Genomic DNA, 22,224 nt, shown 5'->3' on the forward strand with positions numbered 1-22,224 from the left:
ATTCACTACAAATAAAAAGAACCCCAAGCTAATACCAGAAGCACTGCAGTCATAAACATAAAGGGAAGGGTAAACCCCTTTAAAATCCCTCCTGGCCAGAGGAAAAATCCTCTCACCTGTAAAGGGTTAAGAAGCAAGGATAACCTCGCTGGCACCTGATCAAAATGACCGATGAGGAGACAAGATACTTTCAAAAGTTGGGGGGGGGGGGAGGGAAAATAAAGAGTCTGTGTGTGTGATGCTTTTGCCAGGGACAGAACAGGAATGGAGTCTTAGAATTTAGTAAGTAATCTAGCTAGATAGGCGTTAGATTATGATTTCTTTAAATGGCTGAGAAATTAAGCTGTGCTGAATAGAATGGATATTCTTGTCTGTGTGTCTTTTGGTAACTTAAGGTTTTGCCTAGAGGGATTCTCTATGTTTTGAATCTAATTGCCCTGTAAGGTATTTACCATCCTGATTTTACAGAGGTGATTCTTTTTTACTTTTTACTTCTATTAAAATCCTTCTTTTCAGAAACGGAATGCTTTTTCATTGTTCTTAAGATCCAAGGGTTTGGGTCTGTGTTCACCTACGCAAATTGGTGAGGATTTTTACCAAACTTTCCCCAGGAAGTGGGGTGCAAGGGTTGGGAGGATTTTGGGGGGAAAGACGTTTCCGAACAACGCTTTCCTAATAAAAATAAACCCAGATAAACGTTTGGTGGTGGCAGTGGAAGTCCAAGGGCAAAGCGTAAAATAATTTGTACCTTGGGGAAGTTTCAACCTTAGCTGGTAAAAGTAAGCTTAGGAGGTTTTCATGCAGGTCCTCACATCTGTACCCTAGAGTTCAGAGTGGGGAAGAAACCTTGACAACTGGGAAGATTTGAAGGTCTTTAATCCATCCTTTTATGATGTCTATATAGGAAGGAGTTTGAGATTAATGGACAATGTTAATTGCCAAAGCCAAACACAGCAACTGGGTTGTAATGGATAACTGCATGTGACTGATTTTTTTTTCAGATAAATTACTCAGTTCGACATGATATATCGTGTAAACATGTAGTTGGCATGGAACTGATTTAGAACAGTTGGGGTGCTGTTGTATTTTTAACCTGAGACCACTTCAAGTTGTGTTCAATCATATATAGGCACTCCATAAAGTTAGGTTTAAAGGCTCAAAAGCTTCTTTATTCATAATGCCACTATTAAAAAAAATCCACCTGACTTAAAAATGATTGAACTGGTTTGTCTCACACATGGAGATGTTACATGCCAAGTTCCTGCACATCCCAAGTATTTTGTGATGAATGACAGCCCCTCATGAAACATGGGCTTGCAGTAGAAATGCTGACACAACCTCAGCTATACTAGCATGTTCGCATCAATAACATTTTCTGTGTAAATCTATGCTTCCTTTCTTACAGATACCCACATGCCAATGTACATTCCACTCACAATCACACAACAGACAGTTGTGCATTGTCAATGCCCTTTTTTTTTTAAAGGACGTGTAGCCTGAGGCATGAGTGCGAGCTTTTCCTGTCCCTCCATTTGGACTAATAAGAATGTTCTAGCATTATTCCTTTAACCAACAACAGCCATTATGACAACATACATCAGGAAGCAAGCCCTCAGTGTGTGGCCTTTTTTAAGTTGGCTGCGGTCATATTGCCCACTGGGGTTGTAAGGTTTACTCAGAGCAGCTTTACAGATATTTTCATTGAGCAATACTTTATGGGGAGCACTTACTTGCCTAGAGACCACATGAGTTAACAGCACAGCTTTCCTAGTTTCCACTAATCTGGAAAAGTGCCTGTGTCAGCAAGTAACGCAGCAATAATGCCAGGCAACAGTACATTGAGTGATGCCAGAAAGGAGAGAGAGATGCAGCTAGGATTAAATGGGACCTTGGATCAGAGAGAGATTTCTTGGGAAGGAAACTAATTGAAAGGTGAGACAATTTTTACATTCTTCCAAAATGCCTAACCCCTTCCCCAAATAAACCAAATATAACCTCTCTTCATGTTTATACATGATCTGGAGGTAGCAACCTGTGCTAGCAGATGATGAAACCAAGAGAGATCTATTCATGGTGAAATCATCCGAAATAAAGAGAGATCTATTCACAGCTTTTTTGAGGTACTAAGCACAAAAGTAGACAGCCTATCAACTATATCAAATGGGAACAAAAAACCAAATATGGTCCCATAGTATATGCCCATGACTGGAATAAGCCAGGCAGGTAGGAGAAGCTTAATAAAGATGCACTAAAATGTAGGGTTTCAAACTATAGTTTACACAGACCATGCAAAAATAAATAGATACATAAGATGGAAGATATAGGTTCTATTCCCAGCTCAGTTTCTACCCTGATAAGTGACCTTGAGCATGTCAACTCATTATTCTGTGCCTCAGTTTCTCCATCTGTAAAATGATGATAATTATAGTTCTTTATAAGGTAGGTTCTACATTTACACTAGGCATTATTATTATTATGACTAATAAATTTGAAGGATCAGTACTACTTTCTTTTCTACAGTTGTTAGCATTAAATATAAAACAATGGGTAAGAGCTGAGAAAATACCTGAAGTCCGGCAGTGGTCTTGCAGAAAATATAGTAGTAAACATGTTATGAAAGACTATAAGCAGAGCTCAGGCTGCACAGGAAATCCTAATTTTATTATGATCTGTATCTTTATTATTTTTTAAAAAAATGGAATTTCTGTCATGTTTTAAAAAGAAAATCTCACAATATATATAACTATCTGTCAGAAACAGAATGCTGTGTACAGTCAAATATGCAAAAGTAGGAGTTGCATCGTATGAACATCTTTCCAGTCCTGCCCCCTTCCATATATACTCCAAATGTATTGTATGAAAAGAACCAGACCTCCTTGGGAATCCAACCCCCTCTCATATGCGCTCTTACCTATACAAGGCTCATTTGCACTCTGCCTCCCTCCCTGTACACTTTCTCTAATTATACAGAAAGACACAGCAGAGCTGACAGACTTTCCAAAGCTATGTTCACATGCGCAGAACCAACAGAATCCCAGCAGATCATTAAGAGATTTTGTGACAAAATTCAGTGCAGATGTGCAAAGTATATTGTTCAAATCTTTACACTTTGACTATTCACAGCCAATTTACCAGATCACTGAAAAGAACATCTGCCAAATGTCTATTTTCACTGGGCCAAATGGTAATTTTAACCATCTATTATACAGTGTTAAAAAAGTTCAACATTTTTGTATAATGGGAAGACAGGACATCTTTCCAGTCTTCATTTTTGAAAATATTGTTTTGTTCAAGCTTAAAAAAATATACAAAAAAGAAATTACCCATGAACGGAAAACAAACTTCCCAAGTTTCAACTGCACACACACACAAGGCAACAATTATACACAAATGCAGATGGAATTCCTTTAGAATGGACACATTTGTGCTACGTGCTCTGCCTTTTATATTGAATGTTCATATACGCTGCTGTTCTAGGAAATTCAATCCTGTTTGAACTACATAATAATAATAAGGTGGAAGGGTGGAGAGGGGGTGTTGGGAGGGAGAGAAGCATTTTGTCCAGTACATTAAAATGTTACAACTGTTAATAATTTTTTCTCAGTTTTCTTTCCTGTGTTAATATGGCATGCTGTAGAATAAAAGATAATTCTGTGATGTCTCCACAGCACACACTATAGGAGGTTAATTATAAGGAAATTGATATTTCTTAATGAGTTTCCAACATGATTTTCTGGACACATTTATAAACTATCTACCTATATTTTCAGAACATTTTATTGCATAATGTTCTTATAATGAGTCTTCTCCTGTATTTTTATGCTATACAATCCCTCAATTAAACTGAAGACATATATACAATAGCACGCACAGTGCAACTTTATTTTAGATAGCTTCTTTCATACAAATCATGTCCTAAAATAATTTACACAAGTAAATACTTAAAAATACAATAGAGAGAGGGAGAAATTAAGCTATATAGAGACAAAAATATAGGCTTTTGGTTGAGATCGGAAATTAGATGGGCAGGTGCAGAAAGGCCATTCCACGCAGAAAGCAAGAATTGCAAAGAAGGCTTTCAAAGCAACAGTACTAAGACTGTGAGCCAGATTCTGGGCTTTGCACTTTGGCAGTAGAAAGAGCCAGGAAAGCTGGCCAGCCTGGGGTTCTGAATAACTGGCCATCTCTTTCACTCCATGGCTTAGGGGCCTAGAAAGAAGGGGCACACTGGAGAATCACTGTGCTCTGGCAAGTTCTCACTCGCGTACCAGAACCTCAGGTCCATAACCAGCGAGAGTAGTTTAAAGCCAACCTGCGGCTGCTGTAAACTACATAGGTGCTGGTGTAGATTTGGCCCTGGGACTTGGGGCTCAAATAGCCTCTTTGCAGATGCAGTCTTCAGTGGTACCTAATGCTTACTGGATACAGCTGAGGATTGAACTCTGCATGTTCATACCAAGGGTAGACCAAAAAATATTATCTGCTACCTATTCTTATCAAGAAGCAAGACAAAAAGAGAAAACTTAATTTGCTTCTCTTTTACTCTGTGCAGAACAACAACACGAGGAATTTTTCTCTTTTCTGCTTTTTGCTAAGTTAATGGCAGCTGTGCTTTGATGCATTTTGCTTGAATTTGTGTAGCACCTTGTGTTCTACAGAAGAAACTCAAAAAATGGATAAAGTTTGTAGGGTAAGAAGCTCACGAAAGCTCATGCTCAAATAAATTGGTTAGTCTCTAAGGTGCCACAAATACTCCTTTTCTTTTTGCGAATACAGACTAACACGGCTGTTACTCTGAAACCAGTATATTTATAAAGACTATACATTCATTTTTCTGTAGTCTTTCTGGCACCATATTTTAGTGTCATGTTTATAAAAAATAATCTTGCATGAAGATCTGCTTAAAGGCTATAATTGTTAGTTAGATTATTTCTATACTGTTGGCAGTTCACACATGTCAGATTCATATGAAAACTGATTCCTGCATCTCAGATTTAGAGCTCATTTAAGGCTCTTGAGATAGAATAACATGCAGGTGTCAGCCCTCCAAATTTCAAAGGTTGAAGATTAACCTAATATGCAATATGGTGACCTAACAGTTCTTCATTTGAAAGAAATCTGAAAAATAATCTCTGATACAGCCTCAGAGAGAGAATAACCCAGTGGGATTTCTACCTCTTCATTTCCTAATGAGTTTTTCGATAATGAGAGGTGACTTTGTCAGTCACTCTGGGCTCTATTATGGCTAATTTGACTCCACTTCACTTTCTCTGTTAATTATTAACACTAGCCTTTTTATCCTCATGAGACCACATTCCAGTTTCTCTCTTTTTAGATTTTTATGAGCCTATCTTTAGGAAGGCAAAAGTCTTCGGGAATAGGTTTTCACTTAGTGAGGAAGCTAGAATATTTATTATTCGTTTAGGGAGACCCTGTGAGATTGATTTTTAGAAGCATGGCATGTTCTTTCTAATAGCTTTAATGTACTAGCAATGTGAAAGGGCTGTTAATTAAAGAATAAGAATCATGGTATGTTTCACTTGGGAATCTGTTCCTGGGAGAATGGTCATTTGCCACTTGCTAGCATATCCACCGATTAAAAGGTGACTAGTTCCAGGGGTTGCTTTTCAATAGCACTGGAAAAAAAAAAGATACAGTTTTCCAGATGGCTTTCACTTGTCAGAAATGGTCACTTACTATATCTTTTGCCATTAGGAGAACTGTGGAAAATAGTATACAGGTGTGGCATTTATTTCTTGGAGTAGCTGCTACTACTTGTTCTTTCAGTTACATTTTACAACCCTGCTGATAATTATTTTGTTATGAAAACAAGATTTCCTCCAGTTTTAATAATATGTCTTTACTGAGACTGTTTCCTTAGTAATGATTTAAAGTAATTATCCATTTAATCTCTTCAGAGAAGAAAAAGCAAGCAGTAGCCTTCCAACAGTCTTTTCTTATGTAAGCGTGGAGCTAGAGTTGTTTGTATTGCTTGTGTTATTCTGGAAATCAGCAGGCAAGGCAGCCCACGTTGTGTAATAAGAGGGTTAGTTATAACTCTGCTGTCACAAACCCTGCCTGAAGGCCAAGAATATCATCCTGCAATAAGCTTCATTTCCATTGGTTCCGGAAACTTAACTTGCTGTAATGGAACCCAATACCAAGTTTATAGATACCACTGGCTGAATAAGATTCAAACAACCCTACCCTAACAAAATTACACATCACAAAATCCAGCACTATGATTGTAATCCTTGTTGGCAGTCTCAACACAGGCACCAAGGATCAAATGGGCACAAGGAGGAAACTACTCCTGCACGACTTCAAGTGTTCCTGTGAAGTTAAGGTTTCAGCACATTTACATGGCAGAGTTAGGAAGTCTTTGTTGCTGATGTCTACACTGTACCTATCCTAGAGAACTTCAAAGGGAGCAACCTCCAGCACCTTCCACAAAACCACAACCAAAAATAAAGAAAACAGTAACAAAATAGATACATCTTCTCTCACTAAGGAACCCATGTAAAAAGACAACTACACAACAGGAGCGTAGCATTTAATATATTGCTAACTGCCAATTAATGAAAACACAATTAAGTACTCATGAAAAGACGCAGACAACACTGGACTCTAAAGTCCTTTACTTATCCACAAAACATATACTGACCAGGCAATATATGATCCTACATTGCAGCACCAATAGTTCTCAATTCTAAATAGCTTTTAGGATAAGAAGGTAGTTAAGGCGCCATGTCTATTCAGCCTCTGGCATCCTGAGGAGTCTGCCATCCAGGGGACTAACACCAATTGCAATGCTTCTTTTTGCGATATGGATGCCCCTATGGTTGCACTGAGATCACCTACTTATTTCACTCAGGCACTCCGAAGCTGATGGTAACAGTACTCTGTTATAAGCAATGTGGGTTGTTGCAGCACCTCTGATCTCTTAATGGAAGTCCCAGTATTCCACTTCCAATCCCCTAAATCATGCAGCTTTAATCCAGAAAGGACATTCTGATACTGGTTTTTATATGCTTGACAATAACGTAACAGAAAATAATTTTAAAAACTAGTTTGTTGAGCATATGAATCCTGTAAATACAAACAAAAATTTAAAGCTTGAAATGAACTGAGACATGGAATAAAAATAGCATTTTGCCTTCCCTTAATAATGAAGGAAAACTGTGCCTTTTATCTTTCTATTTAAAAACAGCACATCAATTATTTTCTGAATGTTGCCTTAATATGTTTGAAAAATAATCTGCATGTAAAATAAAGTACAACTTATGCTTTTTAATTTAACTTACTTCATTTTCTAAAGTTTCATTGATATTCTCTGTATATTTCCACATGTAAAATCACCCCCCAAAAGATCATGTTTAATATCTGCATATTAGATTATTTAGCTATTATAAAAGGAAAACCAGCTCACTCAAGACAAATAAAAGCAAGAGCATTGTATTTCATAACCAATATGTCCTCAGTTTTGGGCAAATACAAATGGTGTAAATTAAAAATCTCTTTCAGTCTGATGTACATGCCTAACTCCAATTAATACTAAGTCTACAATACATTTATAAATATGATCAATGGTGTTAAAGCAGTGATGGGAATGAAAACTTAGTATAAGAGTACACTTACTGATACAGACCTATTTAAATATAATGCCTTAGTATTAAAAATAATATTAAAATGTGCTATGCTGTGTTTATAATGCTGCTTTAGAGGTAAGCAATTTATGCAATACTATATAGTTCAAGTATAGTATACAGTAAAGGATCGAGGGATAAAGAGTAATAGCTTAATTTCAGAGGAACTCAGCAGAGAAATATTTATAGCAAAGAGGGGCACTGTAACTTTTGTTTTGCTCTGAAAATCGAAATACAACAGAATTTCTGGAGTGTGTGGAGACTGAAAGAAAAAAAATCACATATAAACAACAACAACAAAACCTTAATATCTTACTGTCATTTCTTAGGAAGTTATTTAGCAGTTGGAAAAGTGGGAAAGTATCCCAGGAATCTTGAGGTCGTGCCTCCAGTGCTGAATCCATATCAACAGAAAAGAGAGACCAAAATTTCTCTGCATGTTCAGCTAATAAATCTGGCCACCAAGCAAAAGCCTATAATGTAAGAAAAAAAATTAGTAAACACAAGTCACAAAAAAGAAGAGCTACTGTATGGTACATATGGTCAAATGTATTTGGATATGTCACTTTATGTCTTTTATCATGCATGGGTGATGTACAGTCCATGTGTGATAAATGTTAATGCATTCCTATATGTATAGACATGTATTAAAAAATATACCGCATTTGTCAACAAGGGGAAAAAAATAAAACCAGAAATTATTTTGTTGGAAAGGCAGCACTAATAATAAACCCCAAATTACTGCCAATAAGAGGGGAAAAATAACAAACAGATTGTCTATAAACCTTTAAATAGCCGAATATCATTCCATTGACTGTAACTGTTTTTGCCAACCAGAGGGGGGAGGGGTGCGGGGGAGAGAGAGAGAGAGAGAAAAACAGAAGAACTGAAAGTCTAAAGACAATCTTTGGAAAATTACAACATACTCTAATTTTGGTTTAATTCAGTTCTAAAGTTATAAGAAATCAGCCTAATTTCTTGTCAAATGTTCTCTAAACAAATACATATTTAAAAGCATTTTGTCCTCATTCATTATCAGAAGAAATTTGATTTAAACTTTAATAGCTAATAATAATATCTTCTGAAATCTGTATTTTTGATAGACGCAAAATCTTCATTTTTATCCTTATTTTGTCCTAAAAAGATAGGCCATTCACAATGCATAAATTCCCATTTCCTTTAATAAGCGTTATGGGTAGATATCTGGAGATTCAATAATCTCTAGTTTATAACATCTTTTCCCACTAATTTAACAGTGTTTTGGAAAATACTGCTTTCATGAGTGTAAGCTTCGTGCATTAGGTGGTCTTAGCTCAGAAGAATGGAGGTTGGGGAGGAAATTCATTCAAAAGTTGCTGTGTTCAGGCAAAATTAGGGACTCCACCACATTCACATCATGCATCTTCTTCTTGTATTTACATCTGTGCTTGGCGGAGAAGGAAAAGAATGACAGGAATTGTACAGTGTTGGATGTTATATCAAAGTGAGAAATGGTAAATGGAGATACTGGCAAGTAAAGATAAAGGCCGAGTAATATTCTGAGCCTGTGAAAGAGCAGGCTTTAAAGTTCCTACTAGTGTCAAGCTAACACTGCTGCAACTGTTTTGTTCAGTGTCACTGCAAACATCTGATGCTGAGAAATATATAGTCACCTTGAATAAAAAAGAGTTATAGTAAGGCCTCCATTTTCAAGGGTGACCTCTAATTCTGAACACCTCCATTTTTGAAGTGCCAACAGTGGACACACCTAGGGCCTGATCACCAGAGGAGCTGAGCACCCACAATTCCAACTGAAGTCAATGGCAACAACACATGCTCAAGAACTTCTGAAAATCGGGCCCTAGAGGTCTAAAATTCTAGAAATTCAGGTCTAGAACTGAAGAGCCCAAAATTAGATTCCACTTTTGAAAATGTGGTCATAAATGTTTACTTGTATCCTGGACTTCCTGATGACAGCCTAACATGGCGTTTTGGTTTTTTATGAAAGGAATGATTGCAACATGATGGGAGAGAAGACGACCTGGAGAGTGGTTTCTAAGAGGTAATGAGTGCTCCCTGAAAGCACCTGCTGCTCCTAGTGAAGTTAATGGGAATGGAGGTGCTCAGAAAACTGCTTATCAGTTTATATATTATTACAACATTATATATTATTATTATATATTATATCAGGCCTTAAGGATACTGACTGGTAATGAAGTGAACAGTATACAGAATCTGTTGCAAATTGTTTTGGCAAGAATTTAAAATAGATTCCTTTTCCTGTAATGAGAAGAAGTCTCTGACTGATGAGTTGAGCATAAATGGGAGCTCATTAAGGAAACAACCTCCTAGCCCAAGAAAATAACCTACCACAATAAAAAACACTTTCATGCTACTTGTTTTTAAAGTATACAGGCATTGGCAGGTGTCCCTTTGGGACCAGCAAACAAAACTCTTTTCAGAACATATAGCACACACACACCCACACACAAAATCTAGAAAGCCAGCCCATTCTATTCCCATTTTAAACCCCTTTGCAAATGACACTGTGAACCAAACAAATATTCTTGACCCTCTCAAAAGTGTCTGGGAGCAAGTGAGGAGAAGAATGGGAAAATATATACCAGGACTAAGATGTTGTTCCATCAGAATGAACAATATGAAAACAAGCTGAATGTAATTAGTGATTGGTCATATACATCCTAAGAGAACAAAAACATCTGACCTGATTAAAGAAAGACTGAAGTTCTTAGATTCTAGAAAGAGAGACAAATGTGGCAAAACAAAATCAGAAATGATCAGAACAATTTATGACACATGTTCAAGACACAGTAACAGCTCCATGCTACAAATGGTGAAAAACAATGATGCCTTGTTTGTGAGGAACCACATACCTCTCGTGCCTGTGGGAATCCATAAATTTGGAAGTGTTGTGGAATAGAAAAAAAAGTTATACTACTAAAACAATTTTAGAGGCTACTAATCCATTTCATTAACTGCACCATCATAATTTCTGTAGTGTTATGACCTCAGCTCAGTGTGATATGTTTATATTTTGAATAGGGATAAGAGGTGCATATTTAAAATTTTTGTATTTTTTGTTTCATCTACCTTTTAATATTGCACTTCTGTTTATTTTATAAAACTTTCACTAGAAATGCACATTTATTTTTGGAAACAAAAAAGGAAGAAGTGATGCAAAAACAGTACTTTTGGTTTTGAATTTGACAGATTCAGTGTTCTTGCAGGACTGATTTTCATTTGGGCAGATAAAAGAATAGAATATACCTTTTTGCAAAATGAATTTTAAAGCATTATTTATTATTACATTTAATTACTAAGAAACACAATTCTTAAACAGTAAAATGTATTGCATATTGGTATTTTATCAGATTCCTTTGGTTTTTAAAGTCTAATATTCTAACACATCCTCAAAAGACAAAGAAAAATATATATGTTTTATTAAGTAATCATTTACAGTGTAACACAGTGGTAATACTAGTGTAGAATAAAATCTCCTGGGAATTAATTTCAAATTATTGAAGCAGCTGTTTCTTCAGTATAAAATAAAATATCCATAACAAGTTCACACTTGACAGATGTAAGCTAAAAACTAGATTCCACAGTGTGAGCTAAAAGCAGATGTTTTGAATGATCATATTTATAACTATATATACATTAAAATCTAGGTTTACCTCTTTGTATGCTTTTCCAGAAAATAATTCTCGGATTTTTTAAAGAACATCCTAGAAACTGTATCTTAGACAACTAGATTATCATATTAATGTTAATAATATAAATCTATATGTATTTGGTCTATTTGTTCTTTTTTGGTACTACCTAGAGATAAAAGGTGCTATAATGCTTGTCCATTGTAATTTATGAATCAAGGAACAAAAAGACTTGAGAGGGTAAGAAATATGAAATTGATTGAATTTACCTCTTCTATTTTAAAATGACATTATAAATAGATAAAGAGAAATAGTTGTTGAACCAGTCCCACAAAACAACCATAATACCAATGTGAATATTTAATTCACTAGTCATTATTTTTAAAGTTAAAATTAATTGGCACAAGACACAATGAAACCTAGTGTTTAAAGTTATATTTCCTTTCTGTTTTGGTGCGGGGGTAAAAAGTTGGAAGGGAAAACTGTATAAGGCTGAAAGTTTTCGATACCATTTAATCGCCTGTTATTGATGTTATGCTCTTTAATCTGAAATTTCCAAACCTGGAAGTCATTCATGGGAACTCAGGTAGAGTTTTATTTCACTTCACTATTCTTAAGCTTCAAAACACTCATTTTCTTTGTAAATGTGAACTGCCTTAAACGTCTGTCAGAACCCAAAGTTAGAATGTTTCTTGACAGAATTCCTTCACACCATGGAGAAACAAAATAGGTATGAACCATTACCCTATAGTGAATGCAGATACCCTCACCTCTGCATGATGCTCTTCGTTCTGCTGCAATACTTCGATGCAGAGCTCTGCAAGGTGAAGAACCTCTTCCAGCTTTCTAGCAGGCGTTGCTTGATTCAAGGTCTCTATACACACACATATAAAAAATTAAAAATATGTAAGACAAAATTATTTTAGCTAGAAATACAGAAAAATAAACTATATTTTACAGCAGAGAATGGTACTAGTAGAGAGCTGGAATACTGCCCTGAAATAATTTCCTGATCATAAGCAATTCAACATTTTAGGGACACTCTTTTAATGTATGTATGTCTTTTAATGTAATTTAAATGAATGCAACTGTATGGCCACATCAATGGATTACAGAAAATATATCATCCACAAAGAAATCACTGGCCACTACAAACATTTTCTGATTTAATACATGAGAATAAAGAGGTGCAGCAACACATTAGATGCTCAACTTCTGCAACAAGAAAATTCCAATTCTCTCCAAGGTCAGATATATAAAGACAGCAGACACAAGAGACTTTTTTTCTTATTGTATTGTCAATACAATGCCATTCTCACCAGATGAGTCATTACTGGCATTAGCAAGATTCATGCTTTTTGCTGCAGTTTAAATTCCAGGCATGTTTTATCTGAATCAGAGCCTAAATTTTAGTTGATCTAAAAATCGGAAAAGTACAAAAAACGACATCATGTAATTAACGGATCCCTCTACCACCGCTTCCACCCCTCAAAAACATTCATTGAAGCAGAAGGTTCTTTTCAGCACTGCAGTGAAAACTAGCACTATGAAATAAAAGATGCTATAGTAGGATTGCAAGGTACCCAATAAAAACTACACATGAAAGAAAACAAGTATAAATGAAAAAAAAATACATATGAAACTAGGATAAGTTGCTTTGCAGAATGGAATTAAAAAGCAAACCCAGCAAAGAACATAAAAGTGGTGCAATTAAACTCAGTTTAGTTTCAAATATAATATCCATCAGATTAAATCTAGGTAGACAGGAACAATTAACAATCAATTTGAAGAAAAAGTTAACACAGTAAGAATAAACATATTGACCAGACTATATCACTATCTCCACCAGGAATGAGGCATTATTTATTAAATGTATTAATTGCTGTGAGATAGGTGAGCCTCCTCAGTTAACAAAGTCCTTGCCTTTAAGGACTAACAATCTTAAAGATGTGGGATGGAAACAACGCAGTACAGTACAATTCAAATATAAAGCAATGCATTATAAATAGAATGGGTCACAGAGCAGGTGAGTTTTTGGAAGTTTTCTGAAGGAGGTAACACAAGATGAGACCTCCACAAGCATTTAAGAGCCCTGCCTCATTCCATACACATGTTCAGACATCATGAGAGTGAAGTTCCATACATATCTTCACAGACAGAAAATGCTACCTAAGTTTCTTTCTTACTTACGTATGTACACTGCTATAGAACAATGGTAGATTGACAGGAAAAAAAACCTCAGCCAACCAACCAACAAACCTTTGTTGTCTATTAAAAAAAACCGAAAAAACCCCTAGCCTTGTGTTCACAAAGTATTTTTTAAACACTTACAACTCTGCCAGATCAAAACATCTCTTCAGACAGTGGAAAGGCATATGCCCCTGCCAAATGTCATGTGTCTACCCCAAAACACAAGGACGCCAGAGCTCTTTACAACCATTTTAACAATGGAAAAGTGCTATTTTTCCTTACTCTTCTCAAACTTAAAAAAGGCTGACATTTTTCTGAATCAAAGGTTAAAGTCTGATAAAGTTAAATGGAAAAAAGACACATTAGAATGGAAATACTTAGGCAACATTAACTGTTAATTGATTGTGCTTCGTCTCCAATCTAAGCCTCTTAATACTGAACAAAGTGGAAGACTGAAATACACTATCTAGATGCAAGATACAATTTTGGCCCAATTTTCCATGAGTGTTCTCCAGTGTACGGGAACCATGTATTTAAAGCTGACTGTAAAAAAAGTACTATCCATGCACAACTTACAAAACAGGCAAATATGTTTTTGCAACAACTACTAATTAATTGCTGTTTAAACACAACACATTCCCCACTGCTAATGTCTGCTGGGATTTCAGCTCTGAGACCTGTCCACATGACCTAAATCCTATTGGGGCACAGTGACTGACAGCTCGAAATAAGGCTTATTTTGGGTCCTCCATGGGGTACAGACAATTACACCCAATTAGGACCCTGACTTCATGAAAAATGGGCCATCTCAGGGGTGTGCTCCCCATCCAAACAGACAGTCAAGAAGTACTTGTAGGGCTAATAATTACCTGGCTGCCAGGATTCCTGACTATGTACAAAGTCCTATGCCATGTGTTATGCAGGAGATCAGACCTGGTGATCACAATGCTCCCTTCTGGCCTTAACATCTATTCATCTATGAACCATTCCCATGTCTTTCACTATCATCCTGATTCTTGGCAAGGACTATACACTGGAACAGACACTGCAGCAAGAAGTGCTCCTTAAAACTCAAAGGAGCCATCACACCAAAGCTAAGAGCTGTGAATCAGAGATGTTAACATCCCACTGCATACATCAATTGTGCACAGTAGGGTGAAACATGAGTAACTTAACACTGTTGTCCAGTCAAGAAAACTGAAATTGCATATAGGAAAACAGAAGTATCAGGCAATGGTTAATGATAAATAGATGCATCTACAACCTTCAAACAAACCCTTCCATTCCTCACTGGACAGGAACACAAGCAACCACATAGAGGGCTCCATCCAGTCAACAGGCTTTTTAAACAGAATTCTGCTCCACCCCCATGTGAAACAATAGTAAGTCACACTCTAAACGTGATGGTCCCTGAATTTCTTTGTCACTAACCTAGCTTTTGCAAGGAAACCCTATCTGGTTCAACAGATGGGCCAATTACCGAAGGCCATCTTGCAGTGTTAATGAGGCCAGAGTTACCTGGTGGGAATTGAATGGGCCCCAAGGACAGCACTGTAATCTTAGTCATATATAGTTGGCTCCACCAACTTTCTCTTGTTGAGAGGGTAGACTGCCTCCCACCAAATTTCCTTTTAATGTCACAAGGTGAGCAGGTCCAGTTAGGACCTCCTTGCCTTTGCTTGGTCTCAGTCTATGCCCCAAGATCTAGACTAATCTTGTGACATCTGCAGATTTCATGGGGATATGCCCATAGAAGATCAAACCCAGCCTGCCGGCCCCACCTCTTTCAACATGATGATTCAGAGGAAATGCTATGCAATAAACTGCTGAGTCTTACATAGAGCTTGCTGCCTTCTACCTCTTTCTCTACGAAATAGGACAATATGGTCCAAAAGAAACAAATGAGTTTACCGAGTAATAATCTGAAGTGCTACATTGACTACAAGGATCTGGAACAACTTCTGAGAAGTACTGCTTAGTGGACAGCTTAGCATTACTGGTGCAAAAATAATTTTACTGTCTTCACTCATACATTAATTTAACCTTCTATAGTATACAAATATAACACTGATTTAAACTGGGCTTACAGAACCCAAAAATAATCCTTGCAGCACACTAGAGCTAAGTCTGTATGTAGAAACAAGACATACAAAATGACATATATGTCCAAATGTGGAAACAGAATGCAGACGAAATGCACGGTTTCTAACACATCATCATAATAATTCTTCTCCTTTATAGTAAAGATGGGTACAAATATTTATACAATTGACTCCCATTCCTGATCTCCTGCTGGCTAATTAATTCACCTTACCACCAATGATTTACAAAGAATGAAAAGCTACTTGATCTAAACTGAATACAAAAATAAAATAAAAAATAACAAGATCTGGATGCAATTATGCTCACAATCTTGTCTGTTGGTACCCTCATCCCTCGAAAAAACATGATTGTTACACTTACTGTGTTAGGGCTAACATAAATAATATGTCCTTAATGGCCTTAATGTAAAGTTAATGTTCCTAGATGGTACTAAATATTAAAAAGAATGGAAATTACTAAGTAAGGATACATGAACAATTGTCACATCAGCCTTATTAATTCTGCACAAGGACCTTTTATAAAAATAATTCTTAATGACAAGCGTACAAACCAGTTTGATTCTGCCCTAACATAACACAATAATTGTTGTAGATTGCAAAGTCCCTAGGGCAATGACTATGGGTGAGATCCTGCCATGTTGCAGTAATATACATTTTGCCACTGTCTTCTATAGGGCCAGGATTACACTCCACATCTTGTATATGGTTTTATGAAAGGCTAAATTCTTTACGCCCTTAATATGAATATGGTGAGGTGTTAATATTTTTATGTACAGTTCTAAAACAGGAATGTAATAAATGGCTACCAATCACTTACATTATGTTAAAACAATGAGGAGTATTTGTGGCACCTTAGAGACTATCAAATTTATTTGGGCATAAGCTTTCGTGGGCTAAAACCCAGCCCATGAAACCTTATGCCCAAATAAATTTGTTAGTCTCTACGGTGCCACAAGTACTTCTCGTTGTTTTTGCTGATACAGATTAACATGGCTAACACTCTGAAACCTTACATTATGTAGATGTTATTATTTTAACTACTTAACATTTATATTAAAACGCCTGAATCAGGACTGAAATCCCATTGCATGAAGCACAGTACAAACACAAACTATGCTTAGCGCAATGGGGTTTCAATCCTGACTGAGGCCTCGACATAAATATTAAGTAGTTAAAACAATGACACCTACAAAATGTAAGTGAATCACAGCTGTCATGTTACTTTTTTTCCAGAACTGTACATACAAATGTTAATACTTCACTTGTTCATGTAAAACTCTATGCTAAGTACTATTACCATAACAACGTGTTTTGGTTCATCTAAAGAAGGTACCTTCCCACTTTGTAAATGTTGCCGGACAAACCACTCTTTCGTCCCCATGCCTAATTATCCTTTCCCCAAATTAAGTGGATATGTGCCTTTCTGAGGAATCACTTTCATTTGTTGGCTGTACAAATAAATAAAGGGTTATCTGTCTTTAGTTAGTACATTAGAACAGTGGTTCTCAATCAGGGGTACGTGTACCCGTGGGGGCACACAGAGGTGTTCCAGAGGGTAAATCAACTCATCTAGATATTTGCCTAGTTTTACAACAGGCTACATAATAACCACTAGCGAAGTCAGTACAATACAATGACTTGTTTTTATTGCTCTATATATTATACACTGAAATGTAAGTACAATATTTATATTCCAATTGATTTATTTTATAATTATATGGTAAAAATAAGAAAGCAAGTAATTTTTCACTAAGTGTGCTGTGACACTTTTGTATGTTTATGTCTGATTTTGTAAGTAAGCAGCTTTTAAGTGAGGTGAAACTTGGGATATGCAAGACAAATCAGACTCCTGAAAGGGGGACAGTCATTTGGAAAGGTTGAAAACCACTGCATTAGAAAACAATAAGCCACATTTTAAAGGCTTTTCCCCCAAGCAAAGGGAACATACCTCTTCATTTTTGATATGGGCCCTATTTGTACAATCAGCTGTTATTTGGAAGCTCTAATACCTCAGGAATATTGGGAAAATATTCTGCTCTTTGTATGTGAATATTTATAACCATTGTAAAGCAACCAAACAAAAATCACCACACACAAAAATGGAAATCTGTTCTGTCAGTCTTCATTATGCTTCGTCTCCTCTCAAACGGTAAAGGTGTTTCTGAAGATACATTTACACTGCTCAGATTAACACCACACCGCAGTAAACAAGCTCCTGCAAGTCAGTAAGTATACCTGTTGACATCTTTTAGTAAACAAACAGCAAAAGCCATCACTCATCTGTTTTCTACTTCTCTTTCTCACGGAAGAAAAAAAGAAAAGCTTTGGAAGTAATGGAGGACATCTCAAGTATGTATTATCAATGAGTCACATAGAAAACAATCCAACAGTGCTAACTGAGGCAGGAGTAAACTGACTAATCCCTAGGTTTTGAAATGAAAAGATGACTACTTCATAGATGCAGAGTTTAAGGCCGGAAGGGACCATTAGATCATCTAGTCTGACCTCCTGTATATCACAGGGTTTTAAACTTCACCAAATTACCCTGTATTGAACCCAATATCTTACTTCTATTTCACTAACGTATCACTTGTATTTAGTTAAAGCATATCTTCCTGAAAGGCATCGAGTTCTGATTTGAAGACATCAAGATATGGAGACCACACCAATTCCCTTAGCTGTGTGTCTGAGTGGTTAATCACCCTCACTGTTAAAAAATTGTGCCTAATTTCTAATTTGAATTTGTCTAGCTTCAGCGTCCAGTCATTAGTGATTGTTATGTCTTTCTCTGCTAAATTAAAGGAGCCCTTTAGAACTTGGTATTTTCTTCCTATGAAGGCACTTTTCCGATGTAAACGAGTCACTACTAAAACTTCTTTTCGATAAGATAAGTAGATTAAGTTCTTTAAGTCTCCCACTGAAAGGCATTTTCTCCAGCCTTCAAAACATTTTTGTGGCTCTATTCTGCGCCCGCTCCAATTTTTCAATATCCTTTAAAAATGTGGACATCAGAACTGGACACAGGATTCTAGTATTGGTCTCACCAATGTCATATACAGAGGTAAAATCACCTCCCTAATCCTACTCACTATTCCCCCATTTATACATCCAAGTATTGCACTGGGAGCACAGGTTGAATGTTGCTTCCCACTGTTACACCCCTCCCACTGTTTTCCGTTGTGGATGTATGGCCTGCATTCTTTGTTCCTAGATGTATAACTTTGTATTTGGCTGTATTAAAACACATTTTGTTTGAACACGCCCATCTTACCAAGCAATCCAGATTGCTCTGTATGACCGCCCTGCATGCATCCTTATTTACCACACCATCAATCGGTGTCTCTGTCAGGCCCCACAGGCCTTGAGCCTGAATCTGTGGGGTCATGGAAGTCATCACACTCCAGTCCTCCACCTGGCAGCTCACAGACAGGAGCTGGACCATGGCCCAGGAAGCTCAACTGGGACACAAGCCTCGCCCCTATGATCTTATTGGGAGAGCTCCAAGACTCCTGCTGGGCCCACAGCCCTATTTCAGCCAGAAGGGGAACCAGGAAGCTATCTACATAACTGGGCTCCACCCTGTCATGGACAGCAACACTACAGTTTACTTGTTCCTGCATTCTGATCCTGACCTAGCCTGACTCTTGGTAGCTGCCTTCTGGTTCCCGCCCTCTGGTTCTGTCACCTGATCCTGACCTCCTGGTGTCCTGACTCTGCCTGCCTCCTGACACCTATCTCTTGGTTCCAGCCCTCCAATTTGTCACTTGACTCTGATCTCCTGGCTTTCTGCCCTGATTCATTGGCCCACGCCCAACGCTAACACCTAAGCCAGGCCACCGACACCACAGCCCCGACTGTGTCCTTTTTAAGGACCAAGTATGTATACAATTGGTCAGCAGTTTCCTCTGTTTGCCCATTAATCAGTTCACAATCACTGGTCCGGTGATTAATTCAGCTTTATTAATCACAATAAGGTCCAAAATAGAATTTCATTGTGTTGAGCACAATACCTCTTGGGTTAGAAAATAATCTATAACTTTTAGAAACTCTAATGATGTTTTACTGCTGGCTGAATGAGACCTACAGTATATGTCTCCCAAAATGAAACCCCAATAACAAAACAAATTTTCTTTCTTCCCAGGTAGTTCATCCTATTCTGTCATTTGATTTGGTGGTCTGTAACAGACCCTCCCAACCAGTACTCCCTCCTGGGCTTTGTTAGTTAGCACATCGATTCATGTGCATTCAAAATTCTATGGTTCTGAGTTATCCATAACTCTAAAACAGGTAATGTGTTTTCAATGTAGAGTTCCACCCTTGGCCTCTTGTACCTGGCTCTATCCTTCCTGAACAAGCTATAACCAGTGTTTTTAATATTCCAATCATGCAAACTGTCACACTAGGTTTTAGTAATGTCAATTATATTAAGCAAAAAGAAAAGGAGTACTGGTGGCACCTTAGAGACTAACCAATTTATCTGAGCATAAGCTTGCATGAGCTACAGCTCACTTCATTGGATGCATACTGTGGAAAGTACAGAAGATCTTTTTATATACACAAACCATGAAAAAATGGGTGTTTACCACTACAAAAGGTTTTCTCTCCCCCCACCCCACTTTCCTGCTGGCAATAGCTTATCTAAAGTGATCACTCTTCTTACAATGTGTATGATAATCAAGTTGGGCCATTTCCAGCACAAATCCAGGTTTTCTCCCCACCCCCCCACAAACCCACTCTCCTGTTGGTCATAGCTTATCTAAAGTGATCACGCTCCTTACAATGTTTATGATAATCAAGGTGGGCCATTTCCAGCACAAATCCAGGGTTTAACAAGAACGTCTTGGCCCCCCAACCTGAAGCAAATACTCACCAGCAACCACACACCAGACAACAGAACCACTAACCCAGGAACCTATCCTTGCAACAAAGCCCGTTGCCAACTGTGTCCACATATCTATTCAGGGGACACCATCACAGGGCCTAATAACATCAGCCACATTATCAGAGGCTCGTTCACCTGCACATCCACCAATTTGATATATGCCATCATGTGTCAGCAATGCCCCTCTGCCATGTACATTGGTCAAACTGGACAGTCTCTACGTAAAAGAATAAATGGACACAAATCAGATGTCAAGAATTATAACATTCATAAACCAGTCGGAGAACACTTCAATCTCTCTGGTCACGCGATTACAGACATGAAAGTTGCGATATTACAACAGAAAAACTTCCAAACCAGACTCCAGCGAGAGACTGTTGAATTGGAATTCATTTGCAAATTGGATACAATTAACTTAGGCTTGAATAGAGACTGGGAGTGGCTAAGTCATTATGCAAGGTAACCTATTTCCCCTTGTTTTTTCCTACCCCCCCCCGGCCCCCAGACGGTCTTGTTAAACCCTGGATTTGTGCTGGAAATGGCCCACCTTGATTAAACACCCATTTTTTCATGGTTTGTGTGTATAAAAAGATCTTCTGTACTTTCCACAGTATGCATCCGATGAAGGGAGCTGTAGCTCATGCAAGCTTATGCTCAGATAAATTGGTTAGTCTCTAAGGTGCCACAAGTACTCCTTTTCTTTTTGCGAATACAGACTAACATGGCTGTTACTCTGAAACCTGTAATTATATTAAGTTTTCTTCTAATCAATAAGAATTTCCAATTTCTCTTGCTTGTTACCCAGACTGCTAGTATTGGCATATAAGTAAATGAATCATTTCTTCTCTTCACATTCATTGTCAAATCAGTTCAATTTGTTTGTGACATGCACCCTCCCCTGCATTGTTAGACTCCCTCTGGGCTGCTTTACTTAGTCTCCACTCAGAAGTTTACCCCATACCTGTGAGATGCAGGTCATCCCATTTGTACATCCCCGACTCCCACCTGGATGCAACTCAACGTTCCACAAAACCAAAGTCTTCAACTTCACACCAGAGGCACAGCCAAGGGTTCATTTACAGTATTTTCTCCCTTCTTCTGCTTATGGGACTGGAAGGATCTCAGAGAGGATCACTTGGAATTTCCTCTTCTTCATCCCCTTTTCAAAAATCTCTGAAGTCTTCTATTCTCTCTGTAGGTGATGCTGGTGATCCTGGTGATGCTGAGTTATTAGTTCCAATGTGTATCACCACCTGTGGAAACCTGCCAGGAAATTTCATAATGCCATCCATCCAGACAGACTGTTGTTCTTGTCCCAGTTGCTGAATTCTCTGTCCATGTTTCTTAATGTGAAGTTGCTGATGACAATTGTTGGCCTTCCTAGAAAGGTTGAAGAACCTCTCTTGGTAGCTGCTTGCTTCATACCACAAAGATGTCCATCAGGTATGTTGCCCATAGCTTTCTGTTCTGTTTCCCCAAAGACAGGTGCCCCTTGTAGTTGACTTGCTCAGTATCTGATAATTCTAGCAAGGTTGAATGCCTCCTGGCTCTCTTTTCCCTCTTGGTCACAAATTGCCAGTTCACTTCTTCAGTTTCTACTCTCTCCAGTTCTCCCATCACCAATCCTTCCCTTTGTGGCATCCGTGACAATGATTTCCAAATGTGATGGTCTAAGAAAACCTCCCCCACACACTTGTTCTGCAAGCAGGGCTCAAAAGAACTCTGCTTAGTAACCCAGCTGGAATTGCAGAAAT

General features: G+C 37.6%; 1 protein-coding gene across 3 annotated transcripts in view; it reads right to left on the reverse strand.

The window, feature by feature from the left end:
- The window catches only part of CADPS2 (calcium dependent secretion activator 2), a 561,163-nt gene that overhangs the window by 88,737 nt on the left and 450,202 nt on the right, over positions 1-22,224 (reverse strand). For all 3 annotated transcript variants that reach the window (XM_077834502.1, XM_077834493.1, XM_077834509.1), the window contains exons 17-18: positions 12,067-12,170; positions 7,963-8,119 (exon numbers count right to left, since the gene is read on the reverse strand). In XM_077834502.1, the coding sequence (XP_077690628.1) occupies positions 7,963-8,119; positions 12,067-12,170 (261 nt within the window). The remainder of the gene's footprint in view (positions 1-7,962; positions 8,120-12,066; positions 12,171-22,224) is intronic.

This window comes from Eretmochelys imbricata, chromosome 1 (assembly GCF_965152235.1).
Source record: "Eretmochelys imbricata isolate rEreImb1 chromosome 1, rEreImb1.hap1, whole genome shotgun sequence".
In the NCBI taxonomy this organism is placed as follows: domain Eukaryota; kingdom Metazoa; phylum Chordata; order Testudines; family Cheloniidae; genus Eretmochelys; species Eretmochelys imbricata.